The sequence below is a fragment of the Bubalus kerabau genome, chromosome 20, assembly GCF_029407905.1.
Source record: "Bubalus kerabau isolate K-KA32 ecotype Philippines breed swamp buffalo chromosome 20, PCC_UOA_SB_1v2, whole genome shotgun sequence".
In the NCBI taxonomy this organism is placed as follows: domain Eukaryota; kingdom Metazoa; phylum Chordata; class Mammalia; order Artiodactyla; family Bovidae; genus Bubalus; species Bubalus kerabau.
The window spans coordinates 50,231,018-50,253,255 of record NC_073643.1 but is presented as its reverse complement, the minus strand read 5'-3'; the positions used below and the strand labels follow the sequence as shown (position 1 = coordinate 50,253,255).

General features: G+C 50.2%; 2 protein-coding genes across 5 annotated transcripts; one reads left to right on the top strand and one right to left on the bottom strand.

Moving 5' to 3' along the window:
* Positions 1-548: 548 nt before the first annotated feature.
* Positions 549-9,086, bottom strand: BAP1 (BRCA1 associated protein 1). 2 transcript variants are annotated; one of them, XM_055557475.1, is made up of 17 exons: positions 8,941-9,086; positions 8,813-8,842; positions 8,648-8,702; positions 7,522-7,654; positions 7,023-7,142; positions 6,655-6,716; positions 6,427-6,569; positions 6,136-6,214; positions 5,549-5,618; positions 5,106-5,253; positions 4,471-4,655; positions 3,899-4,032; positions 2,910-3,388; positions 2,638-2,798; positions 2,273-2,365; positions 2,067-2,139; positions 549-1,884 (listed from the first exon to the last, which is right to left on the bottom strand). In XM_055557475.1, the coding sequence occupies exons 1-17, from the start codon at positions 8,975-8,977 to the stop codon at positions 1,751-1,753; spliced, it is 2,136 nt and encodes a 711-aa protein (XP_055413450.1). In that variant the 5' UTR covers positions 8,978-9,086; the 3' UTR covers positions 549-1,750. The 2 variants fall into 2 exon arrangements, with proteins under 2 accessions (XP_055413450.1, XP_055413449.1); XM_055557474.1 differs by having other exon boundaries at positions 5,549-5,672; positions 8,941-9,085.
* A 162-nt stretch (positions 9,087-9,248) lies between these two features.
* PHF7 (PHD finger protein 7) lies at positions 9,249-22,238 on the top strand. Of its 3 annotated transcripts, none has more exons than XM_055557634.1 (11): positions 9,249-9,991; positions 11,131-11,245; positions 12,121-12,173; positions 12,549-12,640; positions 18,433-18,534; positions 18,912-19,036; positions 19,488-19,647; positions 20,177-20,283; positions 20,744-20,860; positions 21,286-21,410; positions 21,659-22,238. In XM_055557634.1, exons 2-11 carry the CDS (start codon positions 11,202-11,204, stop codon positions 21,883-21,885), a joined length of 1,152 nt encoding a protein of 383 aa, XP_055413609.1. In that variant the 5' UTR covers positions 9,249-9,991; positions 11,131-11,201; the 3' UTR covers positions 21,886-22,238. The 3 variants fall into 3 exon arrangements, with proteins under 3 accessions (XP_055413609.1, XP_055413607.1, XP_055413610.1); XM_055557632.1 differs by having other exon boundaries at positions 9,249-10,362; XM_055557635.1 differs by lacking the exon at positions 20,744-20,860 and having other exon boundaries at positions 9,249-10,362.

The window sequence follows — 22,238 nt, the reverse complement described above, 5'->3', positions numbered from 1 at the left end:
CATTTCCTGAGTGGTCCCACTGAGCCTTAGCTCCTTCCACCAGGCCTCTTCTGTAGGGCCCACGGCCAGGGAAGGTGCGGGTGAGAGGCTGCAGTGGCCTCGAGAGAGATGTGCTTGGAAGGGGGAAGCATGGCAGAGCTGGAAGCTTTGACCTGCAACAAGGGAAGAGAGGTGAGCCTTGTGAGGTCCCAGGACCCCTCCAGGGACAGCGTGCCAGGCAGGACTAGAGGCAGAGCTACCACCTCCACTGAGTCCCAGCACCTCTCAGGTTACAAAGCCGTCAGCTCGGGTAAAGCCGCAGCCCTCTCCTCCCACAGTACACCTTGCACAACACTCCTTGGGGTCCTGCCTCCCACTGAAGCCCCTCCTCCCCCTGCCCAGTTCGGGCCGTAAACCCCAGACCTAGGGTCCCAAGAACCTCTGCCCCAGAATGAGAATGCACTCCCCTCCCATCTCTGGTCACACACAGGGCCCAGCCCAGGTCTGGTTAAGTCCTCATTTCCACCACGGCCTAGCCTCCAAACCTCAGGCCAGCAAGCACAGGTGGCTTATTTTTAAGGAGAGTTTTATTCATTCATCCATCCAGTATTTACAGGGGCCAGAGGGGTCGGGCTATGCTTAGCACAGAGAGACAGTTGCCATGGCTGCAGCTGCCCTCCCACCCTGGTCACTATGTACACATAAGGGGCCGGCTTGGATCGCCTCGGAGCCACCTGCCAAAGGCCACAGGGCTCCGTCTGGGGCCTGAGCTCCAGAGGCAGTGCTGGACCCATTAGCCCTTGGCCACAGGCCCTCTGGGAACATGGGGCTCCAACTGGTTGACTTGGTCCTGCTGTCCCCCACCCTGAGTGCCCTGCAGAAGCTGAGAAAGCTGGCATGGCAGGGAGAGCTGAGTGGTGCCAGCTTTTGCAAGCAGCCCTGTCTCTGCTGTCTCTAAGAGGAGGGAGACATGGTAATACTGAGAGCCTGGGCAAAGGCTCCTCTGAGCCCAGGAGCCCAAGGCAGGCCCCTTGCCAGGGCCACAACACTGAAGACAAAGAGCCCAGGGCCCTGCCACAGAGAGCAGTCTCGACGAGGCTGGCTGGAGCCAGGCCAACCAGCTCAAACACTCCTCTCTGCTCAGGCCATGGGACCCCAGCAGGCTGCTCATCCCACCCCTGCGGGGGACACCCCACTCCCAGCCTAGTCCAGCAGCCAGGGCCCTGAGTTTGGAGCTCTCCCAGGAGGAATGAAGAGCAGACCTGGCTTCCCCAATAGCAGGAACCACTGGGGCTGGAGCAGCAGGGCCCACTGCTCACGTGGCCCCCAGCTGTGACCCCGCAGGAGTAACTCTGGCCCTCCAGGATGACAGTGTTAGGAGACAGCTCAGAGTCAGGAAGCTGACTATGTCAACACAGTGGTGGCAAGATAGGTCAGAGCCCAGAAAAATAGACGTCTCTGTAGGTAAAATATATATTCTGCTGCCCAGGCAGAAAGGCCAGGTCCTGCTGCTCCACAGCCGGCTGTGGAGGAAGCTGCAGCACCTCACTGGGCCTCAGCTCTAGCTGCTGCCTCTGGAGCATGATGGGGCCAGCCTGCCCTGCCAGGCCCAGGGACACGAGGCCGAGGATCCCAGCTTGGCTCCCATTCCCAGGGTCTGGGCTCTCCGACTGGAACTATCTGGTAATACTGGGAAGAGGGGGACAGGGCAGGGGAGGGCCCTGGTGAGGGCCAGGCGGCAAGAGTGAACGCAGGGTCTGGCCAGCAGTCCTCACTGGCGCTTGGCCTTATAGGGACGGGAGCGTTTCCGCCGGTCCGGCTTCCGCTGCTTGTGGAGCCGGCCAATGCTGACCCCCTGGCGCCGCCGCACTGAGATGTTCTGCTCCACCAGATTGGCCAGCATGCCTGCGGAGAGACACAGGCCTTTGAGCGGGTGGTTGGATGCCTGGGAGCTGCGACTCAACTGGCTGCAGCCTCAGGTTGGGGGCTGAGGCTCTCCCTGCCCTCCCCAAGACCACAGTCAGCTCAAGCACCCCCAGAGGCCAGAGGAAAGGGGCCTGAGGGCCAGGGTGCTGAGCCTGGCTCACCTTCCTGAGCCAGCATGGAGATGAATGTGCAGATGAACTCATCGTAGTTGTGGGTCCTTCTCTGGTCGTCAATCTGAGGGAGAGAAGGATCAGGACCTGAGGACGCTGCAGCCATCTCCCCAGAGCAGCCACTAGCCAACCCTAGCAGGTCGCGCCTGTGGGAAGACAGGTGGGCAGCAGACCAGGCTGCTGGAGAGAGGGCCCACCTTGAACTTCTTCCTCTTCTCCACCTCTTCCTTGAGACAGGCCTCATAGTTTGAAATCTCAGCCTCCACACACTTCAGCAGCGCCAGCAGCTCCTGCCAGAACGCACCAATGGCACCCATGAAGGGGGGCTGGCCAGCCCCGAGGCCCAACTAGCAGGAGGCAGCAAGAGGCAAGGGCGAGCAGCCGGAGGCCCTGGAGCACATCAAGGCCCCTGCCGCTGCCCCACCCAGACAGGCTTCCTGGCACCTGGCTTTGGGCACCACCCTCCACACCATAACTCTTACTAGGAACTCAGCACCTGGACAGCAGTGCCCTGGGCCCAGCCCTTGTCAGGATTAGGAAAGGAAGCCACAGAAGGGCTCACCTTGGGTGAATACTTCTCCCCATTCAAGGACTCGCTAGGCCTGACCAGCCCTGGCTTCTCTCTGCTGTCCACAGCCTCCACCACCTCCTTCTCCTCTGGGCTGCCAGACCCCTGGCTGCCTTGGCTTGGTCTGATGGAAGGGGAGGAACCCTTCCCACTCTCTGGGAAGAGAAGGCAAGAGAAGACCCATCAGGGTACAGGATGCGTGGTGGTCACTTGGCCGCCTCCCTCTCCAATATGCCAAGAGGCCAGGGAGCCAGCCCAAGGCCCACCTGTCAGTGCCAGGGGACTCAGCACACCATCCTCAGCCAGGTGCAGGAGGCCCGTGCTGACGACAGGACCCAGGTCACGTACAGCACGATTGTAGCGTATGCAGTCAACACGGAGCAGGCTGTCGTCCTCTCCAAAAAGCACCTTGGAGATGTGGGAGGTGACGGGACTAGAGGGCCGCGTGGGGTTGGCTGAGCGGATAGGCGAGCGCAGTGGCGAATTGAAAGCGCTGCCGATCTCAGAGGCTGTGTCCGTGCTCTCGTTGCTGGGGGTGGGCGAGGGCTGCGAGTGCGTGGGCACCGCCACAGCCGGACTCCCCGCCCCGCTGCTCGTCTTGATGGACAGAGGAATCGAGAGGTCCTTCTGGGACTCTTTGAGCTTCTCGGCCAAGACGTTGATGGTGTTGGGCTGTAGCACTGACAGCTGCCCATCTCCAGAGCTGCTCAACGGCCCTGGTTTCCCCGGCCCCTTTCGCTTATACCTGTGGGGCCCAAGGAGAGGTGAGCCCAAGGAAGAGGCCAGGGGACCACATCCAGCAGTGCCCAGGATGACCTGAACACTTCTTAGCCTCAGGAAATGATCCTGCAGCTCCAGCAGCCTGACTTGGCCATGCCCAGCCTAGCACCCTGAGCTCTGACAACTGCAGTCAGGTGTCCTCTGAGAACACCTCCTCTATTCCAGCCGCCTCACTTCTGGCTTTTGGCCAATGCTGTGTCTTCAGCAAAGATACCCGACCCCATCCTTCAAGGCCTGGACAAAAGGCCACCTCCAAACAGGCCATGACTCGATGTCTGCTTAAATGTGCACAGCCCCGCCCCAAGCCCTCCGAAAACTTCTGGGGATCTGGAGTTGGCCCCTTCACGTCTGCCTCCCCTACGCCCTGCACTCAGCAGGCATCCAGCGTCATCTGCTGAAGGGCGTTCTCTGTGCTGGAAGAGTCAAGATAGGCGCCGCAGCACCCAACCTCCAGCCTTACAGAGCCGGGGCTGACCTGATGGCGGAGCTGGTGCTCTGTGCGTCGTCCTCCTCCTCATCCTCGTAGTCATCCTCATCATCTGAGTACTGCTGGGGCGGGCGCACTGGAACTCTGCTGCGGCCCACACCCGCTGCCAGGTCTTCCTCCTCCTGGAGCAGAGGCCCAGTGCAGCCGTGAGCCAGGGGCCAGTCAGCCCTGGCCAGACACAGCACCTCCCCCAAAAGCCAGCATGGTTCTCCTGGCTGAGCCCACTGAACCCATCTAGGTGCTCCAGAGCACTCCTTGCCCCCTGCCTACATGGGGCTTCTAAGAGAAAGAGAGTACCCTGAAACATCTGCATTTATTTTGCTAGTAGAACCCAACCCCATGCCCTGAACATTTAGCCCAACGGTTGTGAGACTGAATTTAAAGTCAGAGGAGCTCTCTCTGCCTCCCTAAATCCCTGCGGTTGTGGGCACTTCTGAGTATCAGACAGAGAACCCCGGTCACCTAGGCTGGGACAGAGAGCGGACATGCGTGAGGCCACCTGAGGAAAGTGCCTGGAGCAGGCTCTCCAGAGAACCCTGGTGGGAACCCTCCCCACTTACCTGCATGGGGGACTTGGCATAGTTGTGATTGTCCAGAAAGGCTGGCAGCCGCTGGACAATAGGAGTGGGGTTGGGGGGAACCCCATTGATGTTGCTCCCTGGAGGCTTCACCACCAGCTTGGGTTTGCTAGGAGGGCTGTGGGTCGGGGCTTGTGGGCACGAACCAGCCACCTCCTCCACGCCATCTGAGAGAGGGAGGGCACAGGCAGGACTTTTAGCCAGACCCTCAAGAAAAGTTGTCCTCAGGCCTGGTCTCCCCTCCCCTTCCCAGACAAGAACAGAAAAGACAGCTGATGGATTCAGCATCAACAAACGTGGCCACAGTGAGACAGGAAAAGGGTGAGATTAAAAAAAGGAGAAGGCGAAAAAAAAAAAGGTCCAGAGAAAGCAGACAGGGCATATACTTCAGACAGAAGGCTTGGGGGCCTGTGGTCATGGCAGCCCTTTCTTTGGGGAGGGACTGCTCTTCCTCCATGTTCCAAGGGGAGGGGACAGGGCTGCAGGCTGCAGACTTCCAACTGCCCACAGGAGCCCTGAGCCACTGCCCAAGCCTCCACAGAAAAAGACCTGCTCTGCTTCGGCCTCCAACGTCAAGCTGTGAGGGGGCGTCTCTGAGGCCCGAGAGGCTCCAGTACCTGTGTGGGTGCTCTCAGAGGCCACCGGGGCCCTGCTTGTTTCCAGCGCCAGAGGGGACTTGCTGCTGGCGGGTTTGGACTCTTCAGGCAGCTGTGACTCTTGAGACTTGTGGGTCTGAATCAGCTCTGGCTGTGTTACCCTGATCAGCTGAAATCAAAATCCAAGGTGCAAAGAAGTGAAAGGAGACCCTGGCTTCCACCCCAGACGGCTAAGGGCCTAGACTCCACACACTCAAAAGGGAAAGAAATCAGCCAGACCTCCTTTCAGAGGCTATCCTCCCCCCCCCCTCACCAAGTCCCACCGTGGGAGCCAAGGAAAGGAGTGGTTAGTTGAAGCCCAGACCCACAATAGAGAATAACTGGGGAATCAAGAGACAAGGCCCCTGTGGAGGGAAGCAGCGGGTGGCTGGGCCAGTCACGGACTGGGCAGGATGGGTCCCCACCTGCTGCAGGGCTTCCAGTACGGTCTGACGGTTCACCTTCAACACGTGTAGCCTGGCCTCATACTTGATCCTGCGGTCGGGCACCACCGCCATCAGGTTGAAGCGGATGTCATGGTAGGGCTCCCTGCAGTCACAGCCGCAGCCGTGAGAGCAGCTCTCACCCTGGCCCCGCCATCAGGAGGAGGCAGATACGCTGGCAGGGCTCCCTGAAGTCACACCTGCAGCCACAGGTACAGGCCCCACCCCCACAGGCGGGCAGCAGCTGGCCATGCACACCGGGCACCTCAGCCGGTGCCTTCCAGCAAGCTGTGTGAGGAGCCTGTCAGGAAGTGTGAGCCAGCACACCTGGGCCACCCGGGGCTCCACTGCAGCCTGCCCCTCCCCAGTCTATCCTGCAGCAGGCCACACAGAGCCTGGATGGGAAATAGGGCAAGGAGCTGAGAGCCCAAGATCTAATCCTGCTTTTGCCAGATTCATCATGTGGCCACGCACAAATCATCTGGTCTCTCTCCACCTCGGTCCCCTCTTCTGTGTCCCTCCCGATGAGGGCACAGCTTCAGAGGTCAGGGTAGGCACAGAGTCCTTACCCTGCAGTGGCGAGGCCAATACGCTCCATGATGACCCGCCGGGCTTTGTCTGTCCACTCCTCGTCCTCCCCCCAGGGCCCTAGGGAAACCAAGACGAGGAGTCAGCAGGTGGGAAACCCTGAACTCGGGCAGGCCAGGAGTGGGAGAAGGATGGACAGCAGTTGAGCCAAAGGGGGCCAGTTGCACAATGCAGTACAACATGCTATCCAGCCAGAGCCTGAAGTCAAGACCCACCCCCCCCGAGGACCCCGAGCCCCAGCCCCCTTGGAGGTCAGCAGAGAAACCCCCTACCATGGTCAATGGGGTAGACCTTCAGCCCATCCAGCTCAAAAAGCCGGCCTGTGATAGGCACATAGCTGACAAAGTGGAAGGCTTCCATGGTCCGCACAGCACTAAGGCCATTCTGCTTCTCAGGGAGGTGGCGTGGCTCAGGCCTGGGGAAGGACACAGTCAGCGCCCAGAATGGGACAACCCCGTTCCTTGTTCCCACCCCTGTCAGTTCCCACAGCTCCCACACACCTGGCATGGCTATTATGTGCCTTGGCCAACTCCGGAGCATTGCCAATCGCATATCCTTTGCTCTAGAGGAAGGAAAATAAGGCCACATCAGAGCAACTTCTCAGGTGGGAAACAAAGCTCAGGAGAGCAGGCCTGGAAACCTTCCAGGAACTGGAACAAGCACAGGTGGACCCTCCTAAAGGCCTGGTGGGGGCAGAAGAGAGCTCTGGAGCCCCCAAAAAATAGGCTCCACTGGCCCTACACGGTAATCAGTGGACACTGGAGAACAACGTGGCCTGATAAAGTCCTAACAAGGCATGACTTAAGGAATATTCCTTTTTCCCCAGGTCTGTCTCCTTTTCTGGCAAGTGGAAGGCACTGTGGCCTACCTCAGGGCTGAAGCCTTTGGTGAAGTCCTTCATGCGACTCAGGGTGGGCCCCAAGTCCACATTGCTGCAGTTCAGGAGCACGCTCAGCAGGGCATGGGTGGCACAAGAGTTGGGGATCAGCTGTGAAACAAAGAACAGTCACCCATCTACAGCACACCCCAAACCAAGCCCATACTCGTCAGGAAAGGGGTCCCAGGCAGGACAGTCATATCTGGACAATCCTCATCAGCTCTCCTCATCTTTACCCAACATCTGTTCATTCAACTAAGTACCCATCAGCTGTCTGGGGACATGGAAAATGGACTCAGGCATCGCCCTGCTTTAAAGAGACTTCCTGTTTTTCATGAAGAAGAGCTCAGTTCCTTCTGCCTCGGGACTTCTGTAACCACCACCTGCGGTATCTGCCTATCTCCTCCTCTTGCCTTCCCCCGCTTCCACTTTCCAAGCAAAGAAAATGGCAGCATCCCACCCTCCAGAAAGAACACAGAGCCCAGCAGACCTGGTGGGCAAAGAACATGTTATTCACAATATCATCATCAATCACAGATGTATCATCCACCAAGGTAGAGACCTTGCGACGGGATCGGCGCTCTTCGATCCATTTGAACAGGAAGATGAATCCATACACGGGGCTGGGGAAAGGAAGGGACAGAACTCGACCAGTCAAGTGGAGGAAGGCAATCTGCATCCCCTTTCCCCTCCTCTATTCCTGTGCGCTGTTACCACTCAGGTGTCCTTCTTGTGATCCCACCTCTCCCGTGGCTTCTTCCTAAGACTGCCCAAAGCGGCCCTGAGCCCTCACACCCCAGGAGCCTGCTGCAGGCAGAGTCAAGCATCAGCCGCTGGCTGTGATGCTCCAGGAGTCCGCTCAGCATCCTTATGCAGTCTAGGGTTCTGGGATAAGAAAGGAAAAGCTGGAACCAATGGCCCAGGACCAGGCAGGAACAGAAGGTAAGGCAGGAACAGAAGGTAAGGCAAGAACCGTATGATGTGGAATTTAAACACTAATTCAAACTTCTGAAACCCAGGGCATGGGCCCCAGTGCAGTCAGGCAAGGAAATGAACACCCATAGCAGTCCCTTCTGTCCTGGGAAACAAAAGCAGACTTCTCTGTTCAGTCACTATAGCAGCTCCTCCACACTTCTCTTCTGTAGGATCACCAAGACAAGACCCTGAGCTTGGTCACCCAAGAGAGGCCTTGTCAGATGCCACAAACCAACCAATCCATAGGACACCCTTGTGTGGGAATTAAAACCACTGGCACATGAGCATGTTAAAGCAGTCATTAGTAAATTACAGCTGCACAAAAGACACTGTGTGACCTGAGTCAAGAGAAGGGGGTTTCCAGCTGGAAGGCAAGAAAAAGCAGCTGAATTGAACCCAAGAGATGGTTAGAATTTGGAGGGAAGGGGGTACCACATAAAGAGTGGTGCGGAGGGAAAACTGGGAGAAAGGAAAACACAGTACCAGCTTCATCAGGAGGGCACCCAAGGAGGAGGGATGCTTCCTGATAACAAATTTTACAATTTGGGGCTTCTGAAACTACCTCCCTGAAGAGCACTCTCTCTCAGGCCCCTCCCTAGCCCTCGAGGTGTAAAGGGTGGCTCTGACGCCAAGTCACTCACCCCTGGCATTTGCTCTGAAGGTCATAGATCTCCTCCACCTGCACCCCTTTGACACCTGCCATCAAGGAAGGAAAAGAAGTCGGGAAGGGCAGCCCCTGGCTGTGGAGTGATGACCCAGGAGTGGGCCCCCAGAGCCCGGGTCCGGCGGGCAGGAGAGGCTCTTACCGAAATCTTCCACGAGGAGGGTGAAGAGGCCTGGGGGAGACGACAAGAGGAGCGAGTGGTGATCAGAAAGGCGCGTCTCGGACCCACCCGGCCTCCCCAACTCCCGGCCTGCCCGATCTCCTTCTCACCAGGGTCGCTCTCCAGCTCCAGCCAGCCCTTATTCATCTTCCCGCGGGGCGGGCCCTCAGCGCCATGTCCAGGCCCTCCCGACCCACCCGCCGCCTCCCTGCCGGGAGCCCCCTCCGCCCCGGGGGCCCCTAGCCCCACACACAGACAACGGGCCTCGTCGCGTCACCCGCCCGCGCCGGCGGCACTACGTCACTTCTGCGCGACGGCCTACGCCCCGCCTCCAGGCTCCTCTTCCGTAATTTGGACTCCAGACGCCGGCGCGCTCGCGCGAGAGGGCGGGGCAAGAGGAAGGGGCGGGGCTGGAGCCCAGGTGGAGCGAGAAGGGGCGGGGCGGGCGCGTGACCGTTAGCGGTCCGGGTTCGCCACAACGGTCAGCGTCGCGGTGGTCCCCGCGGCCTCAGTCTCCCTGGGTCGCAGTCCGCGTGACTCGGCCCCCGTTTGCACGCTCACCCCCTTCGCCAGCGCAGTCACCGCGCGGGGCGGCGGCCCGTGAGGTAGCTACCACGGCTTGTGACAACGAATAAAGCTCCGGGACAGCAGCGCCCTCGGCGAGAGCTGGACGGGCGGCCCCAGCCGAGAGCGGCGGCCCGTGTGCTACCGTGAGGAGCGACCGGCGGAGGCGACCTCCGCCCCGGCCCCGCACCAGCCGCCCGGCAGGCGCGACATGAGCCTGGTCTGGCATCCGCGGAATGCTCCTTGAGCCCCATCTCCGGCTGTTACCTCCGGGGGACGGTTGTGGCCACACCTACAGTATTTTCCAATAAATCATTGTTTATTCTTGCAGCGGCGGCGCCGAACACGCTTCTTTAGTTTTAATTTTTTCAACAAGTTTTATGCAGCACTTATCCAGCGAAACAACTTGATAACCGGTTCAAGGGAGCATCCGCTCGGTTAGGAAACCTCGAACTGAGCAGCTTGTAGAAGCCAACGTTTGCAACGTCCTCCTCACATGCTTTAAAGACCGTTGCGTCTTCCTGTAACTACCAGTGTGCACAGAATCTAACTCAAGGAACGTCTTGGTCCAGCGATGCAAACAACTGAAGTTTTAAGGTTTTATTTCTATTGCTAGATGATCTGGATTCCCCCAATAACTTGGAACTGTTCTGTAGCCTGCTAACGTGGATCCCCTAGTCATGCCCTTCTTTTTCAGCCTGTCCAAGTGCTTTTGTTAAATAAGCCACCAAATATTATCAATGCAGGTGCAACTCATGGGTTAGAAGAGATGGAGCCTTAGATTTCTGAACAGCTCGTTGCCTGAGTAGTTACCTTCATACAGTCCCTGAAGATATTTATGCTCTCCAGCTATATGCTCTGAGGACGTGGGTGCTGGAGTGTGTGTCCCTGGACTGACCTAATTCACTCAACGCTCCTAAGAAATGCTCTCCTCTCCACTGACTTGACACTGTGCTTCCTTCATAGGAGTGGGTTTTATTTCTTTTGTCCCCCTTCCCATTCAGGGATTTCCCCCCTAACCAATGAAAACTCTGAATTTGTAGTCAGCTGACATTAGTCAGGGAAGGAGTGGCAGGGTGTCTTCTCCACTTTGGGGCCTTTTAATCTTGGCTCAGCTCTAGAGGAAGGTTGAGAACAGGCCAGACCTCAGTGACCATCTGAGCCTGGTGAAAAGAAGTGATAGGAGCCAAAGGGTGGTTTGTCAGGGTTATATCCTGTCTCTCACTAGAGGGAGTTCTCGCTTTAGGCAGCCAGAATCCCACAGGCTTCTTTTCCTAGGAAAGAGCTACCTAACCTAGCTTTTCCTGCATAGAATTAAGGAGTTTGTACTTGGGGGCAAAAGGAGGTGTTAGGAGTGCTACCTTGTATATTTAGTAGACATAAAACGAAGAACCAGTTAGCCAGTTCAAATAGTATCCCCCAAGTTCTCACACTGCTGTGGTATATCAGTAATTCTGATCCTATGCAGGTGCCCCTCTGTGACCTCTCTGTACCTGTTTCCTCACCTTGAATATAGGGATAAAATGGTACCTATTTCCAGGGGGGTTTGCAAGTTAAATGTGAAATGCCCAGAACAGTTCTGGATACAGTTAGTAATTATTGGCTATTACTGGCATTAATACTGGGTGGGTCCCTTTTTTTCTGTTACATGGATGGGGAGGTAAAGTGCACTGTTGCTTTGACCTTATGGAACTTAATTAATGTAGATTTAATAGCTGACTTGTTTATATTTATAGCTGGAAGAGCCTGTATTGTCCTCATTATAGTACAGAAGAGTTCAAGATAGGAGAGAGAGAGGCAGCAGCGAATGAAGTCTATAAAAGAAAAGAAGAAAGAACATCAAAGATTGAGGTGGAGTAGGCGACTTATCAGAGTTTGGGAGAAATTGCCCGGTGGCCTGTAGTATATGCTTTACTTTCTGTCTCCTTTGCGTGGTCTTGGAGACTGGGGTTGGTTAGTGTGGAAGCACACACCAGTGGTCCCCTGGAAGCTGCCCGTAACCTATCTTCCCAGGGATGTCCCTACAGACAAAATCCTGGCTCTGGAGCCCTGCTGCCCAGGTTCATATCCTGGCTCTGCTGCTGCTGCTAAGTCGCTTCAGTCGTGTCCGACTCTGTGCGACCCCGTAGACGGCAGCCCACCAGGCTCCTCTGTCCCTGGGATTCTCCAGGCAAGAACACTGGAGTGACCCTGGCTCTGACACTTGCTAACTAGGTGACCTGGGACAAGTTACTTCATTTCTTTAGGCCTCAGTTCCTCATCTAGAAAATATACAATAGTAGCACTCACTTTTTAAAGTATTCTGTCAATCCTTTGAGCTAATACATGTAAAGAGCCAGGAATATTGCCTAGCAATAAGAAATTCTTAATCGATTTTAATATCATTTTATTAGGCTTTGTGAACATAGCACCACTTGAGATTCAGGGTAGGTGACGGCAGAAACAGTAACAGAATAAAAGGGGGTTTGTTCTTGCATCATTCAGTCCACACAGGCGATAGAGACATGCGGACAGAAAGATGACTGTGCTCTCACATAGTTCAAATAATTCAGTGGGCATGGTGTGTGCTTTCAAAAATATGAAAAGGAAGAAGAAAACTAATGTCTTAGCCATTAGCTCTCTTGGTCCTTCATCAGGTCCGTGGTTTAACATTTTGAGGGAAATGTTACAAAAGGTGTCAATAGAATCCTCAGAGACTACTTGTACTTTTTCCATTTCTTGTGTAGAAAATCTGCCAAGACAAAGCGGGTAACCCAGAGGAAGCGTTCTTCAGGGCCTGGTAAGGAAGACAAGTGGTTCTGTTCAGCTGCTGCCTCCCAGCCTCAGCAAAGGCCGCCTGTAGATTGCAGCAAACTTCTCACTGTCCGTTCTTCCCAGAATCGCTAAGATCCTGAACTCAGGGTCTGTAATTTTTAACTGTCACATCCAAAGGGCAAGAAACAAGTAAAGCCACTTGAGGCAAAAGTATATGAAGTGAGCAGTTGCAGCCAACTCCTTCAGATGTGGCTAAAATCATACAAAAGCCTAATTGATACCCAATACCACTTCAGCCCAACCTCTTCCTTCTTAAAATGATCCTCTTCCCAGTACTCTACTCCTCCTTGTACTTAGATGGTTATGTTCCCAAAATGAATTCCTAACATCCTTTTTGCAGTTTGCCGGCTATGCCTTCAAGAACCTGGGGATCCCGAAAAAGTAGGGGAATTTCTCCAGAAGGACAATCTCAGTGTGCATTATTTCTGTCTTGTAAGTATAAGGCTGCCTTTGCTTGAATGTCCTATGACTTTTTATATAGTCTGTGCTCTGTTTTTGCACCCAGCCTCAGATGCATTGCCCTGTTGGCTTGTTTTTCTTAATGGCTATTTTCTTTTAAAATCTGGTTTTTAAAAAGTAATGTGTGTGCCTGATATAAAATCCTCTAACATTATAAAGTATGTACAATATAAAGTCTCTTCCCATTAACAGTGTTTTCAGTCCTTCTCCTTCTCCCCAGAAGCAAACAGTTCTTGCAGTTATTTTTTCCCTGGTATTCTCTTTTTCTTAAGTATAGTTTGTATGCTATGGAATGCACTCATTTCAAGTGTATAGTTTGATGATAAGCTCATATATCATGATACACTCATATATCATGGGGATAAAATGTATGTTTGCATGTAAACACTACCCTAATCAAAATAAATACTTCTATCATGCCAGAAAGTCCCCTCCTACTCTTTCCAGTTAGTTCGCTCAAAGATAATCACTGTTTTGATCAATAGACTACTTTTCTCTCTTCTCGTAATTCATATAAATGAAACCATACAACCTGTACTCTTTTGTGTCTTGCTACTTTCATTCAACACAATGTTTTGAAAATGGACCCTTGTTGCATGTTTTGGTAGCTTGTACCTTTTTATAGTGTAGTAGTCTTCTGTTGTATGAATATATTATAATTTGCTTTTTTATCCACCTGCTGATGAACATTTGAATGTTTCCATTTGGGGGGTTTTATGAATAAAGCTGTTGTGAAAATTCATGTACAAATTTTTTTGTGAAAACATGCTTTCACTTCTCTGAGACAAATGTCTAGAAGTGGAATTACTAACTATATGTTTAACTTTGTGTGAAGTTGCCAAACCACTTTCCAAAGTGGTTGTACTATATACTCTGACTAGCAATTTATGAGATTTCTATTTGTCCAATATTCTTGTCCAAAATTTATATTGTTAGTCTTTTTAATTTTACCATTCTAGTAGGTATGTTTTGGTATCTCATTGTGGTTTTAATTTACATTTTTCTGGTGACCTAAAGTGTTGAGTTTCTTTTTGTGTGCTTATTGGCCATTTACATATTTTCTTTTGTGAAGTGTCTGTACAAATATTTTGTCCATTTAAAAAGTCTAGTTGTCTGGAGACTTGGGTTCAATCCCTGGTCAGGCAAAAAAAAAGTTGTTTTGTCTTATTGAGTTATAAGAGCTCTTTATACATTCTGGCTACAAATCCTTTTTCTGATATGTGTATTCTCCCAGTCTATGATTTGCCTTTTTTATTTCTTTTTAATTTTTTTTCAAGTGAGTTGGTTTAATTACAGGTGGTACAGAATTCAGGATAGAACAAAGAACACATTTTGGCAGGATTTTGGGCTGGGTTTATGTGAACCTCATAGCTAAGGTAGAAATGACTGCTGCTGCTGCTGCTGCTGCTAAGTCGCTTCAGTCGTGTCCGACTCTGTGCGACCCCATAGACGGCAGCCCACCAGGCTCCCCCATCCTGGGATTCTCCAGGCAAGAACACTGGAGTGGCTTGCCGTTTCCTTCTCCAATGCATGAAAGTGAAATGTGAAAGTGAAGTTGCTCAGTCGTGTCCGACTCTTCACGACCCCATGGACTGCAGCCTACCAGGCTCCTCCGTCCGTGGGATTTTCCAGGCAAGAGTACTGGAGTGGGGTGCCATCGCCTTCTCGGAGAATTAAAGTCAAGATAAGTCACTGTATATATATGTTTGTTTGTTTGGTTGGTTTTGGTTTTGGTTTTTGCAAATTTTATTCTTAAGTTTACAATAGATTCCAGGATAACACTGCATTCTAGGTATAGGTGGCAACAGATGTTACGGCAGGTAATCCAGATGTTGAAACACCTGGGATGGAATTAAGGCTCATCATTGCCTCAGGCACAAGGAACAACTTTTTGCCAGGTTTCTTAATTCTCCATGTGGCTAGGGGACCTTTCTTCCCGGCCTTTGCTTTTAGCTTCTCGAGTTTTCTCTGTTTTTCCTCTGTTTCTGTTGAATGCCTTATCCTTGGCTGGCTTCTTGGGCTTCAGGGGCTTCTTCTGGCCACCTCTGAGGCCGACATCACACATGCCACCCCTTCCCCCTGCTTTAATGATATCTTTTGAAGAACAGAAGTTTTTAATTTTGATGAAGTCTAGTTTATCCGTTTTTCCTTTTATTGTTAGTGCTTGTTTGTGTGTCCCAGGAAATCTTCCCCTGCCCATTAAATTGCCTCAGTGTCTTTGTCAAAATCTGTTGACCACATGTCCGTGGATCTGCATGGTCTGTTTTCTGTCATTGATGTGTGTGTCAGTCCTTACCAATACCACACTGTTTTGATCATCTTTAAAGCATCTTGAAATTAAGTATTGTAAATTCTGTAGTCTTTTTCCAAGATTGCTTTGGCAATCAGTATCAGGTGCTTTCCTTTTCCATATACATTTTATATTTAGCTTGTCAACTTTTCTTGTTTAAAAAAAGGCTTGTCATGTTAGTGATTGGTATTGCATTGAATTTATAGATCAATTTGGGAAAAATTGACAAGCCATATTGAATCTTCTAGTCCATGGACATGATATATTTCCCCATTATTTTGGGTCTTTAAAAATTTACCTCAGCAATGTTTTTTAGTGAAGAAGTCTTGCATATATTTTGTTAAATGTATTTCTACATAGTTTGTGATTTTTATGCTATTATATAATGGTATTTTAAAATTTAATTTTCAAGGTTGCTGGTGTATATAAATGCAATTTATTTTTATTCTTTGATTTTATATCTGCAATCTTGTTAAATTCACTTATTCAGTAGATTTTATTTTTTTAATTTTTTGTAAATGCCTTTAGGATTTCCTGTGTACACAATTATGGGCACATAAAAGCAGTTCTACTTCTTTCTTTCCAATCTTTATGTCTTTTAATTCTTCTTCCTTTATTGTAATAGCTGGGACCTTCAGTGTTGAATAGAAGTTATTTGAGTGAATATCTTGTCTTGTCCCTAACTTTAGAGGATAGCATCCAGGTTTTCATCATTAAACTATGATGTTAGCTGTAGGTTTTTCACGAGATTAGAGAAGCTCCCTTTTATTTCTAGTTTGTGGAGGGTATTATGAATATGTGCTGAATTTTGTCCAATGTTTTTTCTGTATCGAGATGATCGTGGTTTTTCTCATTTATTTTGTTAATGTGGTTTGTTACGTTGATTGAATACTTTAATGTTAAACTAATCTTGCATCTCTGGCTCAAGTTCTGCCTGGTCATGGTATATAATCCTTTTTATATGGTGCTGGATTCAGTATTTTGTTTCATTTTTGTATCTATGCTCATGAGAAAGATTGGTCTGTGACTTTCATTCTTGTAAGTCCTATCTTGTTTTGGTGTCAGGTCTTGTTTAATTTCTGCCATAAGGGTGGTGTAATCTGCATATCTGAGGTTATTGATATTTCTCCCGGCAATCTTGATCCCAGCTTGTGATTCTTCCAGTCCAGCGTTTCTCATGATGTACTCTGCATATAAGTTAAATAAACAGGGTGACAATATACAGCCTTGACGTACTCATTTTCCTATTTGGAACCAGTCTGTTGTTCCATGTCCAGTTCTAACTGTTGCTTCCTGACCTGCATACCATCCTTATGGCAGAAAGTGAAGAGGAACTAAAAAGCCTCTTGATGAAGGAGAAAGTGGAGAGTGAAAAAGTTGGCTTAAAGCTCAACATTCAGAAAACGAAGATCATGGCGTCCGGTCCCATCACTTCATGGGAAATAGATGGGGAAACAGTGGAAACAGTGTCAGATTTTATTTTTTGGGGCTCCAAAATCACTGCAGATGGTGACTGCAGCCATGAAATTAAGATGCTTACTCCTTGGAAGGAAAGTTATGACCAACCTAGATAGCATATTCAAAAGCAGAGACATTACTTTGCCAACAAAGGTCCGGCTAGTCAAGGCTATGGTTTTTCCTGTGGTCATGTATGGATGTGAGAGTTGGACTGTGAAGAAGGCTAAGCGCCGAAGAATTGATGCTTTTGAACTGTGGTGTTGGAGAAGACTCTTGAGAGTCCCCTGGACTGCAAGGAGATCCAACCAGTCCATTCTAAAGGAGATCAGCCCTGGGATTTCTTTGGAAGGAATGATGCTAAAGCTGAAACTCCAGTACTTTGTCCACCTCATGCGAAGAGTTGACTCATTGGAAAAGACTCTGATGCTGGGAGGGATTGGGGGCAAGAGGAGAAGGGGACGACAGAGGATGAGATGGCTGGATGGCATCACTGACTCAATGGACATGAGTCTGAGTGAACTCCGGGAGTTGGTGATGGACAAGGAGGCCTGGTGTGCTGCGATTCATGGGGTCACAAAGAGTCGGATACGACTGAGTGACTGATCTGATCTTGTTTAATTTCAATGCATTTTTCCACATATATATTTTCAACATAAAAATAAACATACACAGTGCTTTGTATTTTTTTTAACCTCATATATTTATAGAGATCTTTCCACTTAGAATATACTGATCTAGTTTTTTTTTTTTTAATAGCTGGTTGGTATCCCATGGTACAGTTGTGCCAAAAAGTATTAAACTCCTATTAAAGGACATTTAGATTGTTTTTAATCTTTCAGTACTGAATTTTCTATTTATAGAAATTACACAGTTCATTGTAGAAAATATTAATAACACTTAAAAGTATAGATAGAAATCACTCATATAGTCCTAAAGCCTTGAGTGAGTGTAAACATAAATATGTTTTAGGCCTAATTGGGCTATGATTCAAGTATCCTCAAGTCATCCAACCTTGTAGGCTCACTTTTGCTATATTGTTAAAATAACCTTGGTCCCCATTATATTACATGTAATTACTGTAAAGTCTAATACCCTTACAGTCTAATACTGTAAAGTCTAATACCCTTACAGTCTAATACTGTAAAGTCTAATATTTTTGGAAGCTTCTTGGGGTAGGGCTCAGGTGTGAAATTCTTCCAAAGTATGTACATGTCCACGGTTCTTGGGTACATAACATATTCAGCTTCTTTTTGTTTAATTTCCCATTCTAGACTCTGTTTTGGGGGCTTTTCAGAAACAAAAGGTCCTTTAAAGTATGTTTTCAAAGAAAAGTTCAATTCCTCTCCTTTCTCTATAAGCCAGAATGACTACAGTCGGGTGACTTTAAAGCCTCATTTCCTTTTCTGTAAAGAATACACTCTGTGAAGAGTATTGATTCTGTACCAAGGGTCAGCGCAGCAAGAGAGGGAGAGCGTGGGTTCTGGGGGCCCGGATGTGAACGCCACTTGGCTGCCTCCTTGCTGTGTGACCCCAGCGAGGTCACTTAATGCATTATACCTCAGTGGCCTCTAAGATGAGGATCGCAGTGGCATCCGTACGACAGGTTTGTGAGCAGAAAATGAGTCACTGCATTAGGAGTGTTTCTCAAAGTGCTCAGCACACAAAAACAGTCCTCAATAAATGAAGACAGCATAGCACAAAGGTGGATGAAAGCCCAGGTTCTGGAGTTCCGTGGTCTTGATCCAGTCAGATGATCTCTCTAGACTATAAAATGGGGATGATGATGTACCTACCTTTTAAGGTTGTTGCAAGGATTAAATAAGTTAATATTTGAAAAGCACTTAAGAGTCCCGACCGCCTGTGCTATGTAAACCTTTGTTAAATAAATTGTCCTGTGAATGCACATGTATCCCACCAAGCTCTATTTCTTGGCTGTCTAACCCTGTCATCCTCCTCACCCCACTGCACTGTCCCACTGATCATCAGTGTTGACAGCCTGGTTCTGCTGCCCTTCTAGATCCTATCTAGCAAGCTGCCTCAGAGGGGCCAATCCAACAGAGGTTTCCATGGATTCCTACCTGAAGACATCAGAAAGGAGGCAGCCCGGGCCTCTAGAAAGGTTAGAATCCCCTGAAACGGGGGCTTGGGGTAGGCCTCTTCTACTACTCCTCTCATCCCTGTTGCTGTTCTTTTCCGTAATTGGTAGTTTCAAGGTCAAGGACTCTTGAATTTCCCACTAGTCTTTCTCTTAAGTTCCATCCTTCTCTAGGGTATAGTGTCCTAAGTCAGGTGAGGGAGCAACATCCTGAGAAAGCCAAAAAGAATGCAGTGCAGCTTGAAGCTCAGCTTTGGCATGCCTTAGAGCTTCTAGGTCACTGAGGAAGAGGAATGGCTGCTGTGTCAAAGAATTTCTGTTCCATAGGATGCTGTGCTACAGAGTGTTTTTCTGTCTGTCTGTCTGGGGGCCCTGAGTACTGCCTGGGATCTCATTTGCAGATCTGCTTTGTGTGCAAGAGAAAGGGAGCTGCCATCAACTGCCAGAAGGACCAATGTGTCAGAAACTTCCATCTTCCTTGTGGCCTAGAAAGGGGTTGCCTTTCGCAATTTTTTGGAGAGTACAAGTGAGTGATGAAGAGGGAAAGTTGAGCTGCCCTTTTGTAATTTGTTATTTAGCATCTGATGAAATCAGAGTCCAGTTCTCACGGCCTATTTTGATTCACCAGAAAATCTGTCCCTCCATTTGATAATGAGAAACAGTGTCTTGACTTGGCGATTTCACAGATTTGCTTCTTGCTTCCCATCCCCTCCTTAAATTACAAACAGCTGGGGTTCTTAGACAGCTGCTCAGAACTAAGTGGGGCTTTCAGGAACAGGAGGCTGTGGATCTTTGCTCAGTGGGAAAGCAGCTGTGAGAAGGCATGTGGCTGTTCCTCATCCTGCTCCTCCTCCTGCCCATGAGCTTGGAGGTTCACTGGAGACGGGCCAGAGTGGTTGATTGCTATTCCTCTTCCGGGCAGCTGGAAAACTGCATCATTTACAAACAAAAAACGAAGCCTATTTACTCTGCCACAGATCATTTTGTGGGGAACATCGCCCTACACAGAACATCCGACGCAGGAACGTGGGGGAGGAAAGCTGTATCTTGTGTTGTGAAGACTTATCCCAAATAAGTGTTGAAAACATCCAGAGCCCATGCTGTAGCCAAACTATCTACCACCGGAAGTGCATACAGGTGGGGCTCTCTCTGCTCTGGGGACCATCCCAATGGCCCAGCTCTGAGCATCCTGGGAATGCTCAGGCAATCTCAGCGTCTGTGCGTTGTGCTAGAAGCCTGTATGCAGAACTGGTTCCAGAAGAAACTTAGCTGGGTCTCTGGTCATCCTTGACCTGCAGTACCTCATTCATTATTTAGACTGAACAAAATCCTCAGGATGGCTGGAGCAAATGAACTACTCCTAGAATGAGTCAAGTAGCTTCACAATCAGCCATGGTTCCTGAGATTGAAGGACAGGGAAACGTGTATCCACAGTACCTGACCCCAGCCAGGTTGATCACTGCCAGACCCCATGGCTGAAGATGACACCTGAGGCACTCCTGGGTGCTCTCTTGAGCTTTTGGTCCCTGGTCTGACCCCTGGGTTTGCAGCCCTCGCCCCAACCTCTCTTAGCAGTATCCTCTGTGAGATGAGGGTAAGGGTGGAAAGAATGTGATCAAAGAGAGTGTTTTTATAAGCACAAAGTTTTTCCATGTTTATCTTACAGAAATATGCTCACACATCAGCAAAGCATTTCTTCAAATGTCCACAGTGCAACAATCGAGAAGAGTTTCCTCAAGAAATGCTAAGAATGGGAATTCATATTCCAGACAGGTAGTGGAAACTTGACCACAGGAATTGAGCCAGGGAGTGGGTTGCCTAGGTTTCTAGAAAGGAGGTGAGTGCAAGGATAGTTCAGAGAATGAGGAAGTAGCAGAAGCATTGATACACAGTGAAAAGGGAAGGGTGGTGGGAGAGCTTTTCGATTATAAAAAGGAATGGAGCGGGGAGGAAAGTAGGGGTGGTGTGCATGTTTCCCAAAAAAGGTGCTCTGGGGAACAGGATTCACTGAGTTCTTGAATTCCAGTCTGGAGCTAAGGAACCCCTGTGTTCCACTCATCTGCTTCAACCCTCTCCCACTGCCAGACCACTTGCCCCGCCTTGTTGAAGCATTTGGGCAGCCTGTTGAACTCTTGCTGTACTAGCTTGAGTTCTTGCTAGTTCTTCCAGGGTGAACAAAGGTTTTACCAACCGATTGTACGTCCCTTACTCACTGTTTCTTCTCCCACTGCAGAGATGCTGCCTGGGAACTCGAGCCAGGGGCTTTCTCAGAGTTGTATCAGCGCTATCAGCATTGTGATGCCCCCATCTGTCTGTATGAACGAGGCAGAGACAGCTCTGAGGAAGAAGGGTAGGGGAAAGTTCCTGACTAGAAAGATCTCTCATCAGGGCGATCTTAGGGCTTGGCACAGTTTTCAGGCACAAGAAATTTACCTTTGTCTGCAGATCTCAGGGCAAACACAGCTGCTAAGTCCCATCCTTGAGCAGCTCAGGACTCACTCATGCACAAGTGAACAGGTCTCTCTGCTGGGTCTGCTCTCCTTGTGCCCCATGGAGAGACACTCAGGGCCACTTCCTTCCCAGTCTACCTTGTGCGTGGCTGTGCCTGACCACAGGCCCCGGGATCAGCTCTCAGGCACCTCTCCGTCTTGAGTAGAATGTGTAGTGAAAGATTCCTAGGAGGACCTCAGCAAGGGCCTGAACTGCAGCGAACATCCCGAGAGTGGTTCTGAGTGTTCCGTTTGTCCCACCACCCTCCCTTGGCTCTTCCTGTAGGAAGTGGCGCCTCATTCTGTGCGCTACATGCGGATCCCATGGAACCCATAGGAACTGCTCCTCTCTCAGATCCAACTGTAAGAAATGGGAGTGCACGGAGTGTGCGCCTGCTGCCAAAGTCATAGGTGGGACTAGAGGGATGATCTGGTCTTGGTGAGGGTGGTGAGGGAGGGCTGGGACTCGTGGTGGTGGTGGAGGTGGGAGGTCAGGGGGACTCACAGTGCCTGATAAAGGAGGAGGGTGTGCTATCAGGCGGGGACTTTTACTTGGTACTTTAATTTGGGAGTAAAAGTGGCTAGGGAGGGGCATAAAGACCTGTGCCTGGGAGGAAAACAGAGGGTCGAGTTGGCCTCTCCCAACTTTCTTTCACCAGAGTACACACTTGAAAACTCAGGGGACATCCCCTGTTGCAGCAGCACCTTCCTCTCCAGGGGACATTTCTACAGAGACACCGGGCTGGAAGAGAATCCGGGCCCTTCTTGGACCAGCTGGCCAGGATCTTCCTTATTAGAAAACCCAGAGTCCTCTGGTCCCAGGAGGAGCCACTCCTGGGAATCTAAGGGTGTCACAATCTCTAAGAGCTGCAAAAAATCCGAGTAACATTTTCTGAGTAGTTTCTGCCAAGCACATTTGGGTACAGAGCTCTGCTCCTCCATCAGGTTTGGAGGAGGGAGCACTTTGGGATTGGGAGACAAGGAAAGGAGCCATAGGGAGTCTCTTAACCAAGGAAAGAGAAGTCCTAGGGAACACTAGTTCAGAGCAGTCCTGATGCTAATCATGGAACGAGTTTGTAGAGAGAGCTTCTGCTCTTCCTGTCTGATCCCCAGAGGGCCTTTTATACTCTTTTCTTCCACCAAGATTCTTCCACCTTGATCTAGTTCTCCTATACTTCTTTCTTCACCTGCGTTTGTTATTATGCAAATAAAGGTTTTCTCTCCATTGGCGTCTCCTTA